General features: G+C 42.0%; 1 protein-coding gene across 1 annotated transcript in view; it reads left to right on the top strand.

Annotated features, from left to right (window-relative positions):
* LOC145401908 (tudor domain-containing protein 1-like) overlaps nucleotides 1-23,943 on the top strand; it is a 116,511-nt gene that overhangs the window by 41,869 nt on the left and 50,699 nt on the right. The window contains exons 6-7 of the mRNA XM_080274013.1: nucleotides 7,177-7,325; nucleotides 14,411-14,445. Coding sequence (XP_080130139.1) covers nucleotides 7,177-7,325; nucleotides 14,411-14,445 — 184 coding nt within the window. The remainder of the gene's footprint in view (nucleotides 1-7,176; nucleotides 7,326-14,410; nucleotides 14,446-23,943) is intronic.

The following is a 23,943-nucleotide window of genomic DNA, read 5'->3' as shown; positions in this document are numbered from 1 at the left end:
CTTAAGTGGCACTTAAGTTGAACTTAAGTGGCACTTAAGTTGAACTTAAGTGCCGCTTAAGTTGAACTTAAGTGCCGCTTAAGTTGAACTTAAGTGCCGCTTAAGTTGAACTTAAGTGCCGCTTAAGTTGAACTTAAGATCCACTTAAGTTGAACTTAAGATCCACTTAAGTGGAATTTGAGTTGAACTTCAGTGGCATTAAGTGGAGCTTAAACTTGGTGGAACTTAAGTAGAACACTTCCAGATATGTGCCATCTGAGTGCCACTTTAGGCACTTAAATTGGGACAAGTTGGAACTAAGTTGGCACTTGAGTTGGAATTTAAGTTGGCGCTTGAGTTGGGACTTAGGTTGGCGCTTGAGTTGGGAACCAGGTTGGCGCTTGAGTTGGTACTTAGGTTGGCGCTTGAGTTGGGACTTAGATTGGCGCTTGAGTTGGGACTTAGGTTGGCGCTTGAGTTGGGACTTAAGTTTGCACTTGACTTGGGACTTAAGTTCGCGCTTGGGTTCGGGCTTAAGTTGACAATTGAGTTGAGACTTATGTTGGAACGCTTGAGTTGGGACTTAAGTTCGCGCTTGAGCTTGGACCTACGTTGGCGCTTGAGTTTTTACCCAAGTTGGCACTTAAGGTTTCACTTGAGTTGGGATTAATGTTGGTGCTTGAGATGCAGCATAAGTTGGCGCTTGAGTTGGAACTCGAGTTGACTCGTGAACTGGGACTTAAAATGGTGCTTGAGTTGTAACTTACGTTGGCACTTGAGTTGTAACTTACGTTGGCACTTGAACTGGGACTTCAGTTGGTGCTTGAGTTGGGACTTCAGTTGGTGCTTGAGTTGGGACTTCAGTTGGTGCTTGAGTTGGGACTTCAGTTGGTGCTTGAGTTGGGACTTCAGTTGGTGCTTGAGTTGGGACTTCAGTTGGTGCTTGAGTTGGGACTTCAGTTGGTGCTTGAGTTGGGACTTCAGTTGGTGCTTGAGTTGGGACTTCAGTTGGTGCTTGAGTTGGGACTTCAGTTGGTGCTTGAGTTGGGACTTCAGTTGGTGCTTGAGTTGGGACTTCAGTTGGTGCTTGAGTTGGGACTTCAGTTGGTGCTTGAGTTGGGACTTCAGTTGGTGCTTGAGTTGGGACTTCAGTTGGTGCTTGAGTTGGGACTTCAGTTGGTGCTTGAGTTGGGACTTCAGTTGGTGCTTGAGTTGGGACTTCAGTTGGTGCTTGAGTTGGGACTTCAGTTGGTGCTTGAGTTGGGACTTCAGTTGGTGCTTGAGTTGGGACTTCAGTTGGTGCTTGAGTTGGGACTTCAGTTGGCGCTTGAGTTGGGACTTAAGTTGGTGCTTGAGTTGGGACTTTAGTTGGCGCTTAAATTGGGACTTAAGTTGGTGCTTGGATTGGGACAAGTCGACACTTGAGTTGGGATTTATGTTGGCGCTTGAGTTGAGACCTTAGTTAGTGCTTGAGTTAGGTCTTGAGCTCGTACTTGTGTTAGGACTTAAGTTGGTACTTGTGTTTGGACCCAAGTGGTACCTGTGTTGGGACTTGAGTCGACACTTGAGTTTGAACTTTAGTTGGTACTTGAGTTGGGATTTAAATTGGCGCTTGTGTTGGATTTAAGTTGGCACTTGTTTTAGGACTTAAGTTGACACTTGAGTTGTAACTTATGTTGGAACTTGAGGTGGGACTTCAGTTGACGCTTGAGTTGATACTTAAGTTGTTGCTTGAGTCGAGACTAAGTTACCGCTTGAGTTATGACTTGAGTTGGTACTTGTGTTAAGACATAAGTTGGTACTTGCGTTTGGTACCTGTGTTGGGACCTGAGTTGGCGCTTGAGTTTTGACCCAAGTTGGCACTTAAGATTTCACTTAAGTTGGGATTAATGTTGGTGCTTGAGATGCAGCATAAGTTGGCGCATGAGTTGGAACTCGAGTTGACTCGTGATTTGAGATTTATGTTGGTGCTTGAGTCGTTACATGCGTTGTCACTTGGGTTGGGACTTTAGTTGGTGCTTGAGTTGGGACTTCAGTTGGTGCTTGAGTTGGGACTAAAGTTGTTCCTTGTATTGGGATAAGTTTACGCTTGACTTGGGACTTAAGTTGACGCTTGAGTTGAGACCTTAGTTGCCGCTTAAGTTGGGACTTAAGTTAGCGCTTGAGTTCGGACTTGATCTCGTACTTGTGTTAGGCCTTAAGTTGGTACTTGTGTTTGTTCCCAAGTGGTACCTGTGTTGGGACTTAAGCTGACACTTGAGTTTGATCATTAGGTGGTACTTGAGTTGGGATTTAAATTGGCGCTTGTGTTGGATTTAAGTTGGCACTTGTTTTAGGACTTAAGTTGGCACTTATTTTAGGACTTAAGTTGGCACATGTTGTAGGACTTAAGTTGGCACTTGTTATAGGACTTAAGTTGGCACTTATTTTGGGACTTAATTTGGCACTTGAGTCGGAGCTTCAGTTAACATTTGAATTGGAACTTACGTCACCACGTAAGTTTGCACTTAAGTTGGCATTTTCGTTTGCACTTAAGTTAGCATTTGCGTTTCCAGTTAAGTTGACATTTGAGTTTTCTCTTCAGTTTGCATTTGAGTTGGCACTTAAGTTGGCACTTGAACTGGCACACACGTTTGCACTTATCATTTACGTTAGCACTTTATTTGGCGCTTACGTTGGCAGTTAAGTTTGGACTTAAGTTTGCATTTGAGTTGGGCCTTAAGCTGCTGCTTGAAATGGAACTTAAGTTGGTGCTTGAGTTGGGACCTATGTTCGCCCTTTAGTTGGGACTAAATGTGGCGCTTGAGTTGGTACTTAAGTTTGCACTTGAGATGAGACTTGTTGCCGCTTGAGTTGGGACTTTAGTTGTCACTTGAGCTTGGATCTAAGTTGGCGCTTGAGTTTGGACCTGAGTTGGCATTTGAGTTGGCACTTATTTTGTCCCTTGAGTTTACACTTATGATGTCACTTGAATTGGCTCTTGTGTTGTCACGAGTTGGCACGTAAGTTATCTCTTGAGTTGGCACTTACGTTGGCACGAGTTGGAGCTTACCTTGGCACTTGAGTTGGAGCTTACCTTGGCACTTGAGTTAGAGCTTACCTTGGCACTTGTGTTGGGACCTATGCTGACCTTCAAATTGTAATTAAGCTGGTGCTTGAGTTGGGACTAAGGTTGGCGCTTGAGTTGAGACATGAGTTGGCACTTGAGTTGAGACCTACGTTGGCGCTTGAGTTTTGCCCCAAGTTGACACTTGAATTGGCACTTAAGGTTTCACTTGAGTTGGGATTAATGTTCGTACTTGAGTTGGTACGTTGTCACTTGAATTGGCACTTAAGTTGATTCATGAGTTGAGACTTAAGTTGGCACTTGAGTTGTAACTTACATTGGCACTTGAGTTGAGGCTTAGGTTGGCGCTTGAGTTGGGACTTCAGTTGACGCTTGAGTTGATACGTAAGGTGTCGCTTGAGTCGGGACTAAGTTAACGCTTGAGTTGACGCTTGAGTTGATACTTAAGTTGTCACTTGAGTCGGGACTAAGTTAGCGCTTGAGTTGACTTGAGTTGGTACTTGTGTTAAGACTTAAGTTGGTACTTCGCGTTTGGTACTGTACCTCTGTTGGGACCTGAGTTGGCACTTGAGTTGGGATTTAAATTGGCCCTTGTACAGAGAGGAGGGGGAAGGGTAGGGGGAGGAGAGGAAGGGGGAGTCGTAGGGGGAGGAGAGGAGGGGGGGAGAGGGTATGAGGACTGGCAAGGAGGTGAGAGGAAGAGGGGATGAAGGAGAAAATGGAAGGAAGGGAGGAAATGCTGAAAAGAACTGGGAGGGAGAAAAGAGGAGGAGGTGAAAAGGAAGAAGGAAGGAAAAGAGGAGGAAATGCTGAAAAGAATTAGGAGGAGGAAAAGGGAACGGGAAGGAAAAAAGTGAGGAAGGGGAAATAAGGAAAGAAAGAGACGTCAAAGCAAGGAAGGAGGGAATTAAGGAAAAAAAGAAAGGAAAGGAGGAGTTAGCCTGAGACGTAAGGTGAAGCAATGTCGTTCCCACAAAGGTTCAAGACAGGCAGACAAAAGATGAGAGAGAGAGAGAGAGAGAAGATTATAACCCCTTCAGTATTATATATGTTCAGTATTTTATCTTTTGTAGGTTGTGGTAGGTGGTGGTGACTATCATCCACTCACTTGATGTAGTGCTGCCTACTTCTTCCTTCGCCTTTATCATTCTTTTTCTGTGTCTGCACTCCTCTCTTCCTATTTGTCCCATCATCTACTTACATGATGTAGTGCTGCCTACTTCTTGCTTGACCTTTGTCACTCTTTCTGTCTACCCTCCTCTCTTCCTATTTCCCATCATCCACTCACTTGATATAGTGCTGGCTACTTCTTCCTTCACCTTTATCACTCTTTTTCTGTGTCTGTTCTCCTCTCTTCGTGTTTCTCCCATCTTTCCTATCACTTTTTATTACTCTTCTTTTCAGGTGGCTTTACATTGAGTGACAAGCCTAATGGTTTCTTGTAATCAATGAAAGCATTTACAGCGCTGGGTGGTAACCATATAACCAACCCATACGTGTTGCCTACGTATCAGGAAGTGGGTTGGCGGAGGGTTAGTGCCCTTCCCCGTAAAACAACTAACCCAAAGACAAACGACAACTGTTTTTATATGTGGTGTGTGTATTTGAATGTATGTGTGTATTTGATGTATGCATGTATGTATGTATGTATGCAGGTAGATTGGTATATTATCTGTGTATGTAAGATATATACTGCACGTATGCCTGTATATGTAAATGTATGTTCGTATAATTAATGTACTTATTTCCCTAAAGTTTTCCTTTATTGCCCCTAAAATATTTCACATTACGTAGCAAGTCTCTCTCTGTCCCCTAAATTTTTCCTTTCTCTCCCTAAAATCATTTCCCTTTGCCTTTCACCCTGCCCATTGGCCAAATATAGTAGCCCTACCTTCAGCTTGGCCTAAATGACAACAAAAGAAGCTGGAACAAAGGCAGTTGGGATTAGAGTTGGCACTTGGGTTGACACTTGAGTTGGCACTTGAATTAGGACTTTACACTTGAGTTGACACTTTATTTGGCGCTTGAATTGGCAGTAAAGTTGTCACTTGAATTTGTACCTAAGTTGGCGCTCGAGTTCGGACCTAAGTTGGCGTTTGAGTTGGCACTTAAGTTGTTATTTGAGTTTGAACTTATGTTGGTGCTTGAGTTGCAACATCAGTAGGCACTTAAGTTAGCTCTTGAGTTGGCACTTACGTTGGCACCTGAGTTGGGACTTAATTTGGCGCTTGAGTTTGGACTTAAGTTGGTGCTTGAGTTGAACTTCAGTTGGTGCTTGAGTTGGGACTTCAGTTGGCACTTGAATTGGGACTTAAGTTGGCACTTGAGTTGGGACTTAAGGTGGTGCTTGAGTTGAGATTTAAGTTAGCACTTGAGTTGGGACCTACATTAGTGCTTGAGTTTTGACCGAAGCTGGCACTTGAGTTGGCACTTAATGTTTCACTTGAGTTGGGATTAATATTGGTGCTTAAGGTGCAACATAAGTTGGCACTTGAGTTGGGACTTAAGTTAACTCATGAATTGAGACTTAAGTTGGTGCTTGAGTTATAACTTACGTTAGCACTTGAGTTGTAGCTTACGTTGGCACTTGAGTTGTAACTTACGTTGGCACTTGAGTTTTTATGTTGACACTTGAGTTGTAACTTATGTTGGCACTTGAGTTGTTACTTTGGCACTTGAGTTGTAACCTACGTTGGCACTTGAGTTGGGACTTCAGTTGGTGCTTGGGTTGGGACTTAAGTTGGTGCTTGGACTGGGACAAGTTGACGCTTGAGTTAGGACTTAAGTTGGCACATGAGTTGAGACCTTAGTTGGCACTTGAGTTGGGACTTAAGTTAGCGCTTGAGTTAGGACTTGAGCTCGTACTTGTGTTAGGCCTTAAGTTGGTACTTGCGTTTGGAACCAAGTGGTACCTGTCTTGGGACTTGAGTTGACACCTGAGTTTGAACTTTAGTTGGTACTTGGGTTGGGATTTAAATTGGCGCTTGTGTTGGATTTAAGTTGGCACTTGTTATAGGACTTAAGTTGGCACTTGTTTTAGGACTTAAGTTGGCACTTGTTATAGGACTTAAGTTGGCACTTGTTTTAGGACTTAAGTTGGCACTTATTTTGGGACCTAATTTGGCACTTTAGTCGGAGCTTTAGTTAACATTTGAATTGGCACTTACGTCACCACATGAGTTTGCACTTAAGTTGGCATTGGAGTTTGCAAGTTGGCATTTGTGTTCGCACTTAAGTTGGCATTTACGATTGCAATTAAGTTGGCACTTAAATTCGCACATGAGTTTTCTCTTAAGTTTGCTTTTGAGTTGGGACTTAAGTTGGCATATGAGTTTTCTCTTAAGTTTGCATTTGAGTTGGCACTTAAGTAGGCATTTGAATTGGTACTCACGTTTGAACTTTTGACTTACGTTAGCACTTTATTTGGCACTTAAGTTGGCAGTTAAGTTTGGACTTATGTTGGCGCTTGAGTTGGGACTTAAGCGGGTGCTTGAATTGGAACATAAGTTGGTGCCTGAGTTGGGACCTAAGCTCGCCCTTTAGTTGGCACTAAAGATGGCGCTTGAGTTGGTACTTAAGTTTGCGCTTGAGATGAGACATGTTGCCTCTTGAGTTGGGACTTAAGTTGTCACTTAGCTGGGATCCAAGTTGGCACTTGAGTTTGGACATGAGTTGGCATTTGAGTTGGCACTTATTTTGTCACTTGAGGTGGCACTTGTGTTTTTACTTGAGTTGGCACTTATGTTGTCACTTGAGTTGGGAGTTATGTTTCCGCTTGAGTTGCAACATAAGTTGGCGCTTTAGTTGGCACAAGTTAGCTCTTGAGTTGGCAATTACGTTGACACTTGAGTTGGAGCTTACGTTGACACTTACGTTGACACTTACGTTGGCATAGTTCAAGCTCTAACAGTGTTGTCAATCTTCTTTTGTATATCAGATTTCTTTTTTCCTAACCATTTCCCTAAACAGTTGGGAGGTAATTTGCTGGCTTTGTCACTTAGTTTAGCATCTAGTCAACAAAAAACTCCATCTGCACCATGGTCATCCTCAGTGTGGGAATTTCCTAAGAGGAAACTTACCACCATTTTTATGTATTTATGTGTTAATACTATTCTTATCATTGTTGACAGGAATGGCCAATACAAGGTCATGCTGGAGTCCCCAAATGGTGAAGTGGTGAACAGAATGCTAGTTGATCAAGGATTTGCTGATCTACAGAGCCAGCGACCACCAATTGTGGATGTGGGCCAAGGTCGTGGCACTCAGAAAAGGGAGGGAGGTCAGTTATGCAATATTAACTTTTTGGCTGTGAAGTACCCAGTACAGGCAAACCCCGGTTTAACAGTGCAGTTGGTTAAGGAAAAACCCATCGCTAGGCAGGGTATTGTATTTCGGGGTAGATTTAACACATAAAATTAGGGATGCATTTTTGAGCCTTGGGCTTCCCCCCAACCAAGGCCTAAACCCACCCAAATGAGTCCCAGAAAAAGTTTAAAACCAATCTAAATGGCATAACATCTGAAAAAGAAGCTAACCTAAGCCTAAAACCAGAACCCGTCTCGCTTGTACCCAGTCATGGTTACTTTAGAATGCACTGTCCGACTCAAATTCAAACTTGATAGAGAAGAAGCAGCAGCATTGTATATATTCCCACCATCAGACGGTCTGGGAACAATTAAATAGACATTTGTTATGCATAATAATAATAATGTATGAATGACGCAGAATCATCCAAGGTGTGAATTGTTGTGACAGAGAATCGTTGGTGTTTTGACAGGGAATTCTGTTGATGGGGAATGCGATCAATGATGTGATAGGGACAGCCTATTCAGTGGACCCTCTTTAAGTCGTTTTAGTTACTATTCTGGTTGCTGAGCTCCTTTATTTTCTTCTCTTATTTTCCAGCATTTATTTTGAAATTCGTTTGTACAGTATTTTCAAAGCATTTTCCCTTCAGCAGCCCGAATATGAACACATGATTTATTGATCAGTGATGTGATTGTGATAGCCTTTTCAGTGGCCCCTCTTTATGTCGTTTTGACTCCCAGAGTGCCGTTGCCTCTATGAAGAGTTTTGCCCCAACTCATCCTGTAGTCCTGGAAATTCAGTATTGGTTGATTCGTCTGGCAGCTTGTTATAAGTACAGTATATCAGTTGTGCTGGGTGCCAGCCCATGTTGGCATCAAGCAGAATGAGCTTGTAGATCGGGCTGCAAAACAGGCGTGTTAAAGGCATGTGAGTCAGTTAGTATTCCCCCCTGCTATTTTTAGCCAATACTTCGAGCTTATATTTGCTCAAAGTGGCAGTCATCGTGGTCATCCCTGGTGACTAATGCAAAGTTAAGGTCTATTCGTACATCAGTTTCTCCTTGATCATCTGCTAATCACCCTGACCGGAGGACTGGTATCGTGATGAGCAGTTTGAGGATTGGACATACATAGGTGTATATTACTCATAAGTTTTTGTTAACCACTGGCGAAGGGCGAGTGCCCCAAATTTGCCAAACTTGTCAGGTGCCTCAATCTTTGAGGCATATTTTGGCAGACTGTGCTGGGTTTGCCCACGAACGTAGGCTCTGCGGTTTGGAAGGGGTGCCTTTTAGAACACTACTTGGCAATGATGAACCAGTAAAGAAACTAATCGAGTTTCTGAAATCAGTCGGCCTGTTTCATTTAATATAATTATTACAGTATAGTCAGACCCTCATATTTGAGGGTAGCTTGTTAACTTTGAACCTTGAGAGCTGGAGGGCTGGTCTTGTGAGACAGTCTTCTGGTTTTCTGGGTTGTTGTTTTTTCTTCACTTATACTGTTGATGGCGCTGAATAGCCTTGCAGCTGCAGTGCCAGGCACTGCTGTGCCAAACCCCTTATAAATCAATCAATCAATCAATCTTTATGTTGTTTTAGCAGCTGGTTGCTGAGCACCTTTATTTTCTAGTCTCTTATTTTTCAACATTTATTTTGAAATTCCTTTGTATTTTCAAACCAGTTTTCCTTGAATAGCCCAAATATAAACACATGATTTATTGATGTCACTGTTTTCATCAGAGCATGGAATATTTACTCTCTAAGGCTTTCATAATTATTAATATTTATTTTAAATTATTATGTATTCCTTGACAGGTTAAATGTTCAATGGTCAAACACTAAATATTCTTTGTTGAGTCGCCTAGTTATCCACACTATTTTGTACCTTGTCTGATGGACGAGAATCCATACCCCAAATGACAGTGTCCACTCCACCCATGACTAAAGCACATTGATCTAGGTCTAAAAACAGTTTATAAATCAACCTAAACTCAAAATTTAAGTGTAAAATATCATCAAAACTGGTAAAAAAAAAAAATCAAAACCCATCACAAAACCGGGGGTAGGCCTATGACAGGCAGGGTAGGGTGATATTTCTACCCACTTGACTATTCTGAGGTATCGCATCTAGGGGTATCGTAAATCAGGGTTTGCCTGTACCTGCTTTGTGTTTTATTTTGGCTGATGTCTCTCAGCTACTAATCTATCCCCCAGAGGGAGGATGGTAGACAGCAGGAGAACACTTTAAGCCTACTGTCCTGAGTCCACATATCAGATGAGCCTGGGGTCATGAAGCTACATATTTGAACTGTATACCAAAGCTTAGGAAAAATCTGCTGTGTCTGTGTGTGTGTGTGTTTTTTTCCCACATAGTTTTGTGGTCATACTGGTTCATAGAAAATGTGATGAAATACGGTGATATTCCAGTTGTCCGATGTTGCATCAACTGACATCCATCATTATCCGACAGAGCAAAAAATTGGTGAATTAAGGCAGTATCCAACTTTTTACTGCATGAACCAACAAAGCAGAGAGGAATTGAATATTTCAAACTGCCCACAACTCCCTACCACCAACAATGCCCATCAAAACACATTCTAGACTAGCCTGCACCAGCTGCACTCGGGACTTATCTTGGAAAGATCATATGAGGCACTCCGAACCAGAGGGGCGACCGTGCATTTTGCTTATTTACTTTGCCATCTAATTACCAAACTGTAATATACTTTAAACATGTCATGTTTACCACCATTTTAATCATTTTGGCTAACACTTTCAAGCTAAACAATAAAATGCATTTAAGCATAGTTTTACCATTGTATAATTAGCCATGTCAAAGCTTAACAACTAATTACCGAAAATAAGCAGAATGCACGGTCGCCTCTCCAGCTCGGAGCGCCTCATATTACATCTCTTGTGAAGTCTGCTTCCAAGAGATTAGGTGTGCTAAGCCGACTCCGCACCTTCTTTATCCCTGCACAGTTGTTGACTTTATACACGGGTTTTATTCGCCCCTGTTTAGGATACAACTCTCAATAGGGGGAAGTGAAAGGCTGTTTGTCTCATTAATTCTTCTTTTACTGGCTCCTTTCAACCTCTGTCTCTTCGCTGCATTGTTACATCTTTATCTTTTTTCTATCGCAGCTTCAATGGTCACTGCTCCTCTGAACTGTCTGTTTGCATCCCTCCACCTCTATGACAGGCGCATAGCATCCGTCGAGCAACAAACTCTCATCCCTTTTCTGTCGAACTCTCTAATGCAAGAGTTAACCGTTACTCTCAGTCCTTCATTTATGCAACAGGTTAACTCTGAAACTGTCTCCCTCTGTCTGTATATCCTGCTTCCTATGATCTCCAGTCTTTCAAGCGCAGTGTGTCCAGGTATCTCGAAACGATTGGATCTTGAACTTGGTTGTCTCTTGTATTGTTTTTGTTTTCTTCTTGGAAGGAATAGTTTGTGGGCTCTTGGCCTTTGGTTCCTTCTTCCTAGTATTAAAAAAAAAAAAAAATGTATATATCAAGAATAAAAAAAGTCACTAATTTCATGTGATTAAAATACAGTATACCTACTAGTCCACTGAGTCTACTTCACACTTAATCCACTTCTTTAATGTCCACACTTAATGTGCTTTGCACTTAATACACCGAATCCACGTCACACTTTGACCATGTCCTAAACTTTTCTTCCTGATACATCTTAGACCACTTCCAACACTTTCCTCCCTGACACATCATAACAGAGAAAATCATCAGTGGGCTAAGGAATGTACAGAGCTTCTTTCAGCCTAGTCAAAAGAGGAAAGTGAAATGTAGAAGTGGTGAAATATTATATGTGGACTTTATTTACATTTAGATGATCCAGCAACAACTTTTCCACATAGTACATGAATGGCTACCATTGATCCCAAGAGGTGCAGTTGAGTCACAGTTTAATAGAGGAAAGTATTGATCATACAATAGCACAAGAATTTTTTAATCTTTTATTTAGTAATGCAGTAATACCACTTTGTCTTCCTAGTGCCAGCCATTAAAATTTCTTTTGTTGATTTTTTTGCCATTGCCAGTCTCAGTATTAGGAAGATGTATGGGCCTGATGGGGTTGCTCCCGTTGTTCTCAAGAAATGTGCTTCTGTGCTTACACCCTGCATAGGAAACTCTTTCCCCCTTGTCTCTCAACTTGTACCTTTTCTTTTTGCTGGAAGTTTGTTCTTCTTCAGCCCATCACAAAAAAGGGTGACCATTCCCAGCCCTCTAACTACCACCTAGTTGCATTAACATCCAATATGAGTTTTCTATATTCTTAACCAATAATTTTAAAGCACCTATCCTGTCATAACTTTCTATCATATCACCAGTATGTGTTTTGCCAGAGATGCTCCTCTGGTGAGCTTCTCACCTCCCCTTCAGACTCCTGGTTATCTTCTTTTCTGGACTCAGGTAAAAGCTTTGCCATTGCACTTGACATCTCAAAGGATGTTGACTGAGTCAGGCACAAGTCTTTAACTCCCAAACTTCCCTCTTACAGTGTCTTCCCTTTTATTTGTGTCTTCATCTCTAGTTTTATTTCTGGTCACTACAGCCACCAGTCTTCCCATTGAGCTGTCAAAAGTGGTATTCCTCTGGGTTCTATCCTGTCACCAGTTGTCTTCCTTCTAATCATCAATGACCATCTAACCTGTACATCTAACTACATCCACTCTTAAGCTGATGACTTCACGTTCCACCTTTCCATCCTCCCAAACTTCCCTCTTACAGTGTCTTCCCTTTTATCTGTGTCTTCATCTCTAGTTTTATTTCTGGTCACTACAGCCACCAGTCTTCCCATTGAGCTGTCAAAAGTGGTATTCCTCTGGGTTCTATCCTGTCACCAGTTGTCTTCCTTCTAATCATCAATGACCATCTAACCTGTACATCTAACTACATCCACTCTTAAGCTGATGACTTCACGTTCCACCTTTCCATCCTCGTCCCACAGGGTCCATCAGGCCTCACAGCAGTTGTTTAACAAACGTGAGATGAACCTGTGGCACACGTAAATTCTGACCTGGCTTTTGTCTCGGATTGAGATAAAAGCAATTGTGCTGTTTTTAATATATCCAGAACTCAGTTTCTGCATCTTTTGGTGTGCCATAATCTTCCCCAGGAATACTGTATCCATTAACCCTTCAGCTGCAGCTGCATGTTTTCTAATGTACATTGCTGGTGTGGGAAATACAGTAAAGTTAGAGCTTTTATTAGTTGTTTTGACCCACATAGCCAGACATGTTTAAATTTTAGTCACAAAAACTTCACTCTTTCCATTAACCTGTTAAACACTCTAGAGGTTGTCCTGGGCCAGCAGGAGAGTAGGTCAAAGAGGAGTTGTTTTTTTGTGGTCAGTGAGCTTAGGATGCCCAGGCTGGGGTGAAGTAGCGTTGCAAATGGCCATCACGCTGTGTGTAAGACAAAGTTTTGGGGGTGACATTAATGCTTTATGACAATAAAAAACAAGTTATTCATTAATATTCAGTTATTTGTTACACTGTACTGTGGTACAGTACCTGTGTAGACAAAACTTACAAGAGCAAAATCACAAGCACTACACTTTGTGCATGAGGGAAAGAAATGTAGCAGTTGACCTCACTGAAATTGGTGACTTATTTAATTATATTTTCTACCATCTATTACTAGTTATGCCTTTACAGGGTCATTTTCTGTCTCTGTTAGTACTTATCTGTGGTCGTATGAAACATGCTACATGAGCGGAATAGTACGAGTAATTTAGGTGACAGCACAATGTTTTCCTTATAATTTTTACATTTTCCCACATTATTATCATTTATTGTTAGAAAATCTTTTGCAAAAGATATTGAATTAACATTTATGTATAGTTGTTACATGAGGGAAAGAAATGTAGCAGTTGACCTCACTGAAATTAGTGACGTATTTCATTATATTTCTACCATCTGTTCCTAGTTATGCTTTTACAGGGTCATGTTCTGACTCTGTTAGTACTTATCTGCAGTCTTATGAAACTGTAACAATCCAGGATAACTTAGTGTCATTTTTGCTTGTGTGTAGAACACCACCGTATCACATGCCATTGTCATCATACTCACTATTACACTAATTATTTATTATTGTAAATACCAGACCAGGATATTTATGCATATTTCCAATTTTTTCTGACACATTGAAGCATTCGGAGGTATGGTAGGTGTGGAAGCACTCTTCTATACAAAAGCCAACCTTGCACTTGGCATACATGCAGTACATACATAGTTGTAGCTTACTTCCTCATGTTTTCCTTATAATTTTTTATATTATTATCACATTTCCGCACATTCATTTACAGGGTATTGAAATAATTTTATGTTGAGTTTCCATGATTTTTGTTTTGTTTCATTTATAAAGGCTCCATCTTGCTTGCATGTGTTGGCCTTGGTCACCTAATGGCAGCTCTCCATGCTGCTTGATCTCAAGTAGCCTCCCTATTCAGTCCCTTACCCATGAGATCACACTGTGGCTTCATCCCAGGTCTTTTACAGTCTGCCTCTAGCAATCCTACCCATAACGTTCACATCTCTCACCCTCTGCACCCAGTTTTCATCCTCCATCCTTTCATCATGCCCAAACCATCTCAGTCTGCTTCTCATTGCAACACTAGTACAGTACTTTCAAATCCCATCTTCTCAACTCATCAGTCACAATCCTAGCCTCCCCAGGCCTTGAATTCAAGGATGCACTACACAACTATGTAATCATTATTATTTATATATGTTTGAGCCTAGAAATTATAAAAGGCAACCATTGATCCTGAGAAGGAATAGGAATTTTTAAATCTGATACTTATGTTGTTGTTATGATCCCAGGCCATCTGAATATTAACCTGGTGGACCTCAGGCTGAAACCAACCTTTTCTCACAGTCCACTATCCTTGTTTTGGGGGATAGGGAGAAAGGTAACGGATGTTTACAACTTTGCACCAGCAGGTATTAGAGACGCCCAGTTAAATTTGTGCCACCACATGAAGGCATCCTGCTCCAGCACCATCTCATTGTTTTTCTACATTTCAGATACCAGTAGAGGGGAACCTTCAAGTGAAATACCAGTAAGTAATAAGTTATGTTTCTAGCATATTTAGAATCATATATTCAGGAACACTTCACTCTTACCTCTTCATCCAGTTACTCAAACAGTTTTTATATGATTTTAACTAAATTTGGTGGAAAGGTAGATGGACAGCCAAGAGCCAATGAGTATCTATCTATCTATCTATATATATATGTATCTGTCTATCTCTCTATCTATCTATATATACAGTACACCCCCACAGTACGAGAGTTCCGAGTACGCGAGGACCTCTTTTTTTTTTTTTTTTTTTTTTTTTTTTTTTTTTTTAAGTACGCGAATTGAACTCCTTGTAAGTGAGACGGGCAGCGAAGAGTGGCCCAAATCTAGGGTTACCCCGAGTATGCGACATTGCCCCCCCAAGAAGTGAAGACAGGTAAAGGTCTATCTATTTATCTGTCTATCTATTGCCAGACGCCATAATCCTGTAAGGGGTGGCCATTTGACTTTGAGTTATTGGTTTTAAGGGGAGGGGCACTAACCCTCTACCAATCCACTTGTTGACACATAGGGAGCATGTATGGGTTTGTTATATGGTTACCACCCAGCATTGTAAATGGTTTCTTGGCTTACAGGAAACCATTTGGCTTGTCACGCAGTGTAAAGCCACCTGTAAAGGAAAGAAGAGCAATAAGAACTGACAGGAAAGATGGGAGATATAGGAAGAGAGGAGGGCAGGCACAGAAAAAGAATGATAAAGGCTAAGGAAGAAGTAGGCAGCACTACATCAAGTGCGTGGATAATGGTTGCCACCATCTACCACCAATGATTTACCTAGTAAAGCCATAATCTAGGAAGTTTACTTTATCTTAGGTAATATGACTTAGATAGTTTCCCTGTATAGTACAATACTTAGGTCTGAAAGGCATCTCAAGGGTTGCCCATGAAGGGGGGTGCCACCCATATGTAAATTTTTCCCATAAGTTTATTTATTCACAGTAAGCGAATTCCTAGTATGCGACGTCCTCTGCCGCCCATTTAGGCGCATACTAGGGGAATGTACTGTATATATATATATATATGTGTATATATAAGATCATCATCATCCTCAGCCATTGCAAGTCCACTGCTGAACAAAGGCCTCCTGGCCTTTTTCCACTACACTTACAATTTCATGGAGTCCAGTTAGTCAGCCTCTTGCTTCATTGGTTATTCGTTATTCCTGCTGCATGATCTACCCATCTCCATTTCTGTTCTGCTGCAACTTTAAGTCTTGACTTTAGTCTGCTGTCTCACCCAAGTTAATCTTTTCCTGTCTCTTAAAGATATTCCCAACATTGACATCCCTGATGCATTCCCTTCTAAGTCATAATTTTTTCCAAGTCTTTATGTAATTGAACTGTATCATTTCCCTCATTATGTATGTTTTCAAGCAGTTTTACGATGTTCTCACACACCCCTTGTTCTCACAGTGAATTTATAATTGCTTTGTGCTCCACTGAGTTGAAAGCCTTTTCATAATCAGCAAAACCTAAGCACAGGATTTTATTATATTCTGTATATTTGTTGAACGTAGAGAGTGAAAGCAGTGCGAGTATAAGTGGTTGGGGAATGGCTGGGAGAAGAGATGAAAGGAGGGAGGAAGCGATCAGTAGGGCTGAAGTAGTGGAAGCAGTGAAGAAGATCAAGATGGGAAAGGCCCCAGGAATTGATGGAGTGTGTGGTGAAATGCTGCAGTATGGGGGTGAGATTGTAGTGGAGTGGTTATGGAAATTGTGTAGATTGGCGTGGGAAGAGGGAAGGGTTCCGGAGGACTGGAAATCAGGTATAATTATTCCTTTATACAAAGGAAAAGGGGAGAGAGAAGTATGTGGTAACCATAGGGGTATTTGCCTTCTTAGTGTGACTGGAAAAATATATGGTAGAATACTTATTGATAGGGTTAGGCATATAACAGAGGAGCTAGTTGGAGAAGAACAAGGAGGATTTAGGAAGGGAAAAGGGTGTGTAGATCAGATATTTGTTCTAAGATGTTTAGTGGAGAAGTATTTAGAGAAGGGAAAGAAAGTGTATGCTGCCTTTGTGGACTTGGAGAAACCTTATGACAGAATAGATAGGCAAGGTATGTGGATGGTATTAAGAATATATGGAGTGGATGGGACATTGTTGAGTGCTGTGAAGAGCTAGGGCTATGGTGCGAGTGGATGGTGAGCTGAGTGAGTTTTTTTATGTAAATGTGGGACTGAAACAGGGATGTGTGATGTCTCCGTGGCTGTTTAATATATACATGGATGGGGTTGTAAAGGAGGTGCAAGGTAGGGCAGTGGATGTGGGGGCGGCTCTAATGAATGAGGGTGAGATGTGGAAGATTCTGGTGTTGCAGTTTGCTGATGATACAGTATTGTTGAGTGCAGATGAATGGGAGTTGCATGGTTTGGTGAATGAATTTGGGACAGTGTGTAGGAAGAGGAATCTGAAAGTTAATGTAAACAAGAGTAAAATTACGGTGTTTGAGAGGAATGAAGTCACAGAATGCACAGTGAGGTTGTATGGTGAAGATATGGAGAGTGTGAGTACATTCAAGTACGTGGGTAGTGTGATGAATAAGGATGGAACTTTTGAAGATGAAGTACTTGAAAGGGTACAGCAGGGAAGGAAGGTTGTTGGTCCACTGAAAGCAGTGATGAGAAATAGGGAGGTGATTATGGAAGTTAAGAAGTCACTTCATGATAGTATTGTGATCCCTACCCTGATGTATGGAAGCGAGGCATGGACCTTGCTAGAGGAGAACAAGTCAAGAGTGGAAGCAGTGGAAATGAGTTACTTGAGAGGAGCATGTGGAGTGACGTGGAGGGACAGGTTGATGAATGAAGAAGTGAAGGAACGTTGTGGGGTGGATGTGAAGCGGTTGCATTGAGGCAGTTGGACAAAATTCAAAATAAAGCCATTAGATTAATCAATAATCCTGCCATCACACAAGACCTTCCTCCATTATCAGTACATAGAGATGTTGCTTCTTTAGGATTATTTTATAGATATTTTTACCGTAAGTGTTCAGACGAACTGGGTTCAATTGCTCCTCCCCTTCACATTTTCTCCTGAAATACTCAGGCAGCTGGGAGCGCCCATGAATTCAGACTCTCTCCCTCGCAATGCAGAACCTCTGCTTATCAAAATTCATTTATCCCCAGAACCACAACTCTCCGGAATTCACTTCCTGGGAGTTGTTTCCCACAAACATTTGATCCACTTCAATTCAAATCCAGTTGTTATAAATATTTTATGAATGGAGGATGCCTTTAGGCACATGCGCTTATTTTTTTTTTTCCCTTTGTTTTTCCTTCATCCATTCATTATCTATTTAAAAAAAAAAAAAATACGTGGATGTGGTTGAGAAGATTAGGAGAAATACACTGAGGTGGTTTGGACATGTGAAGAGAATGGAGTGTGAAAGACTGACTAAGAGGGTGTATGTAGGTGAGGTGGAGGGAGGGAGAGGGAGGGGAAGGCCCAGGTTGAGGTGGAGGGAGGGAGAGGGAGAGGAAGGCCCAGGATGAGGTGGAGGGATGGAGTTGAGAGGTATATGAGGGAGGGGGGAGTGAGTTGGGGGGAGGGCAGTCAAATGGTGGGTGACAGAGGAACTTGGAGGTGTTTTGTTTGCGGCCATCCTTTGCAGGATTAGGGCGTTGGGGTATAGATAGATAGACTGTAGTGTTCTGAGTTACCTGATTCATTGTGTGTAGATGATCAGTAGTCATCCTGCCTGCTCACAAGGTTGGTTTTCATCCAAATTTATTATTGTTCTGTTTGTGAGGACTTTAGTGAATAGTTTGCAAATACAGACATACCCCAGTTTAACGATGTAGAAACCCCATCGTTAGGTAGGGTATTGTATATCAGGGCACTTTTAACCTGAGGCGTCCTGTCGACGTATGGGTACGTTGCAACATTTTGCATTTGCCAGTCCCAACGACGTACTGGTACGTCGCACAATTGCAAGGTTCATAATTTGCACAATTTTCAATTTTCACGCATGATTTTTTGTACATATACACGGGACACCTTCCTCTTTTCCTCTACAAGATGCCAAGCAGGGGCAATGCCTTACACCGCATAACCTCCCCCCCTCCCTGCATGCCATTGTCTCGGCAATTCACCTGTTACCAGTGACCTGGCCAGTGAAGACATGCAGGGCCAGAGTGATTCCCCAATCAATGACAATGTGGAGGACAAAGTTTACATAGCATTAGAGGAAGAAACAGTCAGAAATGATGATCAGGTAATGTGGCAAAAAAAGGTCAGGTATGGTGATGAGTTAGTGAGTGAAACAATGCCTATAATGCCTATATTACTGTTTGAAAACCAATATACTCTCGTACTACATATAAATTCATACCAAGTGAATAAATAAATACCGTTTATGAGTGGTGTGAAATAGTTACCCTCCCACAGAACTCGTTTTCTTTGGTGCCAGCCTGTTAGAAAACCCAGTAAGGTAAGGAGGCACTGCTACCTGGATCGAGTATTTTAAACCTCAGGTGAGCGATTTCTCTATGAATATTTGATATTTCTCACCAAATGCGGAGGTTTTAGCCAAAAAAATATTTTTTCGAAAATACCTTGGGATTGGGGGGTGTCGAAGGTGCGAAATAACTCGGGACGTGACGGGTTAACATGTAAAGCAATGTGGAGTGTTTACCAGCCTTGGGTTTCCCCCCCAACCAAGCCCAAAACCCACCCAAATGAGCCCAAAAACAAGTTTAACCCATCACATCCCGAGCACTTTCGCACCTCTGACACCCCCCAGTCCTGAGCATTTTTGGATTTTTTTTTTTTTTTTTTTGGCTAAAACCTCCGCTTTTGGTGAGAAACATCGAAAATTCATAGAGAAATCGCTCACCTGAGGTTTAAAATACTCGATACAGGTAGGAGTACCTCCTTACCTTTTCTATCAGGCTGGCTGCAAAGAAAACGAGTTCTGTAGGAGGATAACTATTCCACACCACTCATAAATGGTACTTATTTATTTATTTGGTATGAATTTATATGTAGTATGAGAGTATATTGGTTTTCAAACAGTAATATAGGCATTATAAGCATTGTTCCACTCACTAACTCATCACCATACCTGACCTTCTTTTGCCACATTACCTGATCATCATTTCTGACTGTTTCTTCCTCTAATGGTATGTAAACTTTGTCCTCCACATTGTCTTCGATTGGGGAATCACTCTGGCCCTGAATGTCTTTATTGGCCAGGTCACTGGTAACAGGTGAAATGCCGAGACAATGGGGGGGGGGAAGGTTATGCGGTGTAAGGCATTGTACCTGCTTGGCATCTTGTAGAGGAATAGAGGAAAGTGTCCCATGTATACGTACGAAAAATCACGCGCGAAAATTGAAAATTGTGCAAATTAGGGGCCTTGCAATTGCACGACGTACCAGTACGTCGTTGGGACTGGCAAATGCAAAATGTTGCAACGTACCCTTACTTCAACGGGACGGGGCGGGTTAAAGCCAATCTAAATGGCCCAACAGCTGTCAAGGAAACCTACCTAAGCCTGACACTTGTAAATAACTCACTAAAACCAACAAATAAAATCTGAAAATTGTCAAATATAAGTATGGAAAATATCAAGCTTAGTAAAGTGTACCCATCAGTGACAATGTTCACCCCACCTCTGTCTAAAACACATTAATCTAAGTCTAAAAACAGTTTGTAAATCAACCTAAGCACACAATTTTAGTCTAAAATATTATCAGTATTAGTAAAAAAAATCAAAACCCATCGTTAAACCAGGGTTTGGCCATCATTAGGCTGGGTATGGTGGTATTTCTACCCCCATCGTTAAGCCAGGGTATCGCATCTAGGGGTATCCTATATCGAGGTATTACTGTAACTGATAATAAGCTAATGGGTCAATAGTTACCAAGATCTTTTGAGATGTCTTTTTTGTAAAGTAAAATACAATAAATATTGCATTACACCATGTTGGGGGAATTTTCTTTTTTTTTATACACTGAGTAAATAAGTGGATGAGCCTGTTTTGTACTCCAACTCCTGCATCTGACAGTAAATCTGCTTCTGTTCCATCTTCTCCTGGGGCATTCCTCTTCTCATATTTTTAAGAGAAATGTTTACATCGTCCGGTGTTACGTCATGTATTTTATCATCATCATCATCATCATCCAGACCTCCTTTCCCACCCAAGGGCAGGGTGAGGAGTAGCAATGTCTAGACAGTCCAAATTTGCCCAGTACAATGGGCCACGCTTCCATTCACTCATCATTCGAGCCCCTGGAATCCTGGCTCTATCAGATACGCCAAAAACATTCACCACGTTCTGTAGCTTCACATAAACGTATCCGATTGGGTCAGTCTGGACACTGCCACATTAAAAGGGGTGCCAAAATCTCTGATCATGCACTTCTCCTTACAACATTCATCCAGCCAGCTCAGTATCTTGTCAGTTCCCTAGCCTTACTGACTTCCAAACCTCTCTTTCTCAAACAGTCATCCACCATATCTCCCCACCTTCTCCTTGGCCTACCTCGCCTCCTCCCTCCTTCAAATTTGCTCAGATATACTTTTTTCACCACTCCGTTGTTATCCATTCTCTCCACATGACCATACCGTCTCAGTACACTCTCTTCTAGTTTGGTGTCCACTGACTTCCTCACTCCACACCTTTCACGAATCACATTATTTCATATCCTATCCACCCTTTGTACTTCACATACATTCCTCAGCAGTCCCATCTCCACTGCTCTTACTCTTGAATTTTCATTTTCATGCCATGCCATAGTCTCACATCCATATGTAAAAGTTGGCGCTAACACTCCCTCATGTAAGCCTCGCAGCTGCAACACTGAAGCCTCTGTTTTTTATCAAGGCCTTCATTGCACCAGCTACTTTTCTTCCTTGTGTCACTCTACTTTCCATTTCTTTTGCATATTTTCCTCTCTTTTCTGTCACTGTACCCAGTTATTTGAACTCTCTCACCAATTCCAGTCTCTCTCCATTCACAGTGACATCATACTGGGAGTCAACTTCTCTCTCAGTAACCATCACCATACTCTTTTCTACATTTATTCTCATGGCACAATGCTCACAGACATCAGAAAACTCTGCACTAGCCTACCAAGTTCTTTGCCGGTATTTGCAAGCAGTACTGCATCATTAGCTTACAACAAATTTGAGATATTCCATCCATCACCATTCATTACCAATGCCATCCCTCTCTCCATTACTCATGTTTTTACTTCTTTCATCACCCCATCCATATATTGAACAACCATGGGGTCATCACACGACCTTGTCGGATGCCCACACCGATCTTGAACCATTTACTTTGCTGCCCATTAACCCTTACACATGCTTCGCTACCATCATAAAAACTCTTGATGGCACCTAGCAGCTTACCATCTGTACCGTACATAAGCAAAACTTCCCACAATCCCTCTCTGTCTACTTTGTCGTATGCTTTTTCCAGATCCATGAATGCCATAAACACCTTATGGTCCTTCTCACAAACCTTCTCTGCTATCTGTCTCACTGCAAATGTTTGATCCACACATCCATTGCCACTCCTGAAGCCGCCCTGTTCATCACTCACTAGAACTTCTGACATCTCTCTTACTTTCTCAATAATAATTCTTCCATATACTTTCCCTATCGCAATAAACTTATGCCACGATAATTCTTGCACTCACTTTGCTCACCTTTATTTTTGTACAGGGGTACAATCACAGCCTTTTTCCACTCTGCAGGCACAGTTTCACTCATCCATGCCTTCTTACATATCTCCATCAAGCACTTTATTCCACTCTCTCCACTATACTTAAGCATCTCTGCATACACCTCGTCAACCCCAGCTGCTTTCTCATTTCTCAGCCACTTCACAGCACTCCTCACCTGTGCGAGTGTCATGTCTCCTGGCACTGCATTCCATCTCTTCACACCCCCAAAACCAATCATGTTTACAGCCGCTCTGCTCTCTCAGTTCCCATTTATCAGGCTTTCAAAATATTCTTTCCATTTGGTCGTTACTTCATCTCCGTGGGTTAATAATCTACCACCTGCGTCCTTCACACCATCACATTTCTTTCCACATTCACTTCTACATTTCTGCACCTCTTTCCAGAATAACTTCCTATTTTCAGAGTGGTTCGCATTCATTTTTCTCCCTAGATCATCATTTACCTCCTCCTTTTTCCTCTTCACTAGTCTCTTTACATGCTTCATGCTATCAATATACTCAGTTCTTAATTCAACTGAACCTCTATCCTGTAACCACTTTAGCCACTTCTTCCTCTTTTCCTCCACCGCTTTCTTACACTCTTGCCACACCACACACCACTTTATCATTCTTAACTAAGGAATCCCTGTATGCACTCCACAGACTGTCCAGATCCGTTTCATTCCAGTTCACTAATTCTAAATCCTCCTCTGTTTTGGTCCTGTACCCATCTGCCACATCTTTGATCCTTATCTTCTCAACTTTCAGTCTTTCTCTCTGACTCTTCCTCTCTCTCCTGATCTGCCTCACTCCTCTCAGCTTGATCGTGCGTACCACAATTATATGATCTAACAGACCCCCACATCGTCCTCACACGGCCCTCGTATCAGCTACCATTCTCATCACTGACCTCTGTACAAGCATGTAATCAATCAGGCTTCTTTCAGCACAGTCCCCGTTCCCTCTATACCACATATATTTATGTGCATCTTTGTGTTTGAAATATGAGTTACAAATGCACAACTTCCACTCCTGACACATATCCTTTAGTCGCTTCCCATTATCATTTTCTCATGGTACTCCGTAACAACCTATTATGTCTTCCTGAGGGCCAGTGCATGCTCTTCCATTCTTATCCCCCATTATGATCACCTTGTAGCTCCTGCGCATTTCTTCCACTATTTCATCCAGCTCATCCCAAAATCTGTCTTTCTCTCTCACTCCTGTCCTCACATGGTGCATATGATACAATTACTGCCACTGTCACCTTCTCAAACTTGAACTTGACATACATACACCTCGAGCTGACAGATTAGTAGTCTCATTTGACTCTGCCAAACTTGTTCATCAACAAAGCATCTCCTTCCTTGCATCTTCCTCACCCTTCATTCCCGATCTTACACATTTCACACCCTCCCACTCCTCCACTTTGCACCCTTTCACGTTCGTTTTACACAATGCCATCACAGCATATCTCACACTTTTGAACACATTCACCACTTCCACCCTCTTGCTCTCCTCATTCACACCTCACATTCCACATGGCCATGCGAATCGGTGGAGGCGGTGGCTCAGTCGGTGGGGAGTTGGTCTGCAGTCCTAATGGACCCGGGTTCAAATCCCACTGAGGCAGGGAACAGTTTAAGGATTTTAATTTCATAAATATCAGACTCTACTGATCTACCAGAAGATCCGCCAACATGTAAAAATACCCCCGCTAATACCAATGCACCAGTCCTGTATGAGACAGCCCTAGCATGTATTCCGTATGGATGGTGAGTGTTAGCGCTGAAGTGGTG

The sequence above is a fragment of the Coenobita brevimanus genome, chromosome 57 (assembly GCF_032717465.1).
Source record: "Coenobita brevimanus isolate Jiangsu-jjx chromosome 57, ASM3271746v2, whole genome shotgun sequence".
NCBI classification, from domain to species: Eukaryota; Metazoa; Arthropoda; class Malacostraca; order Decapoda; family Coenobitidae; genus Coenobita; species Coenobita brevimanus.
This window is presented reverse-complemented; position numbering and strand designations above follow the sequence as displayed.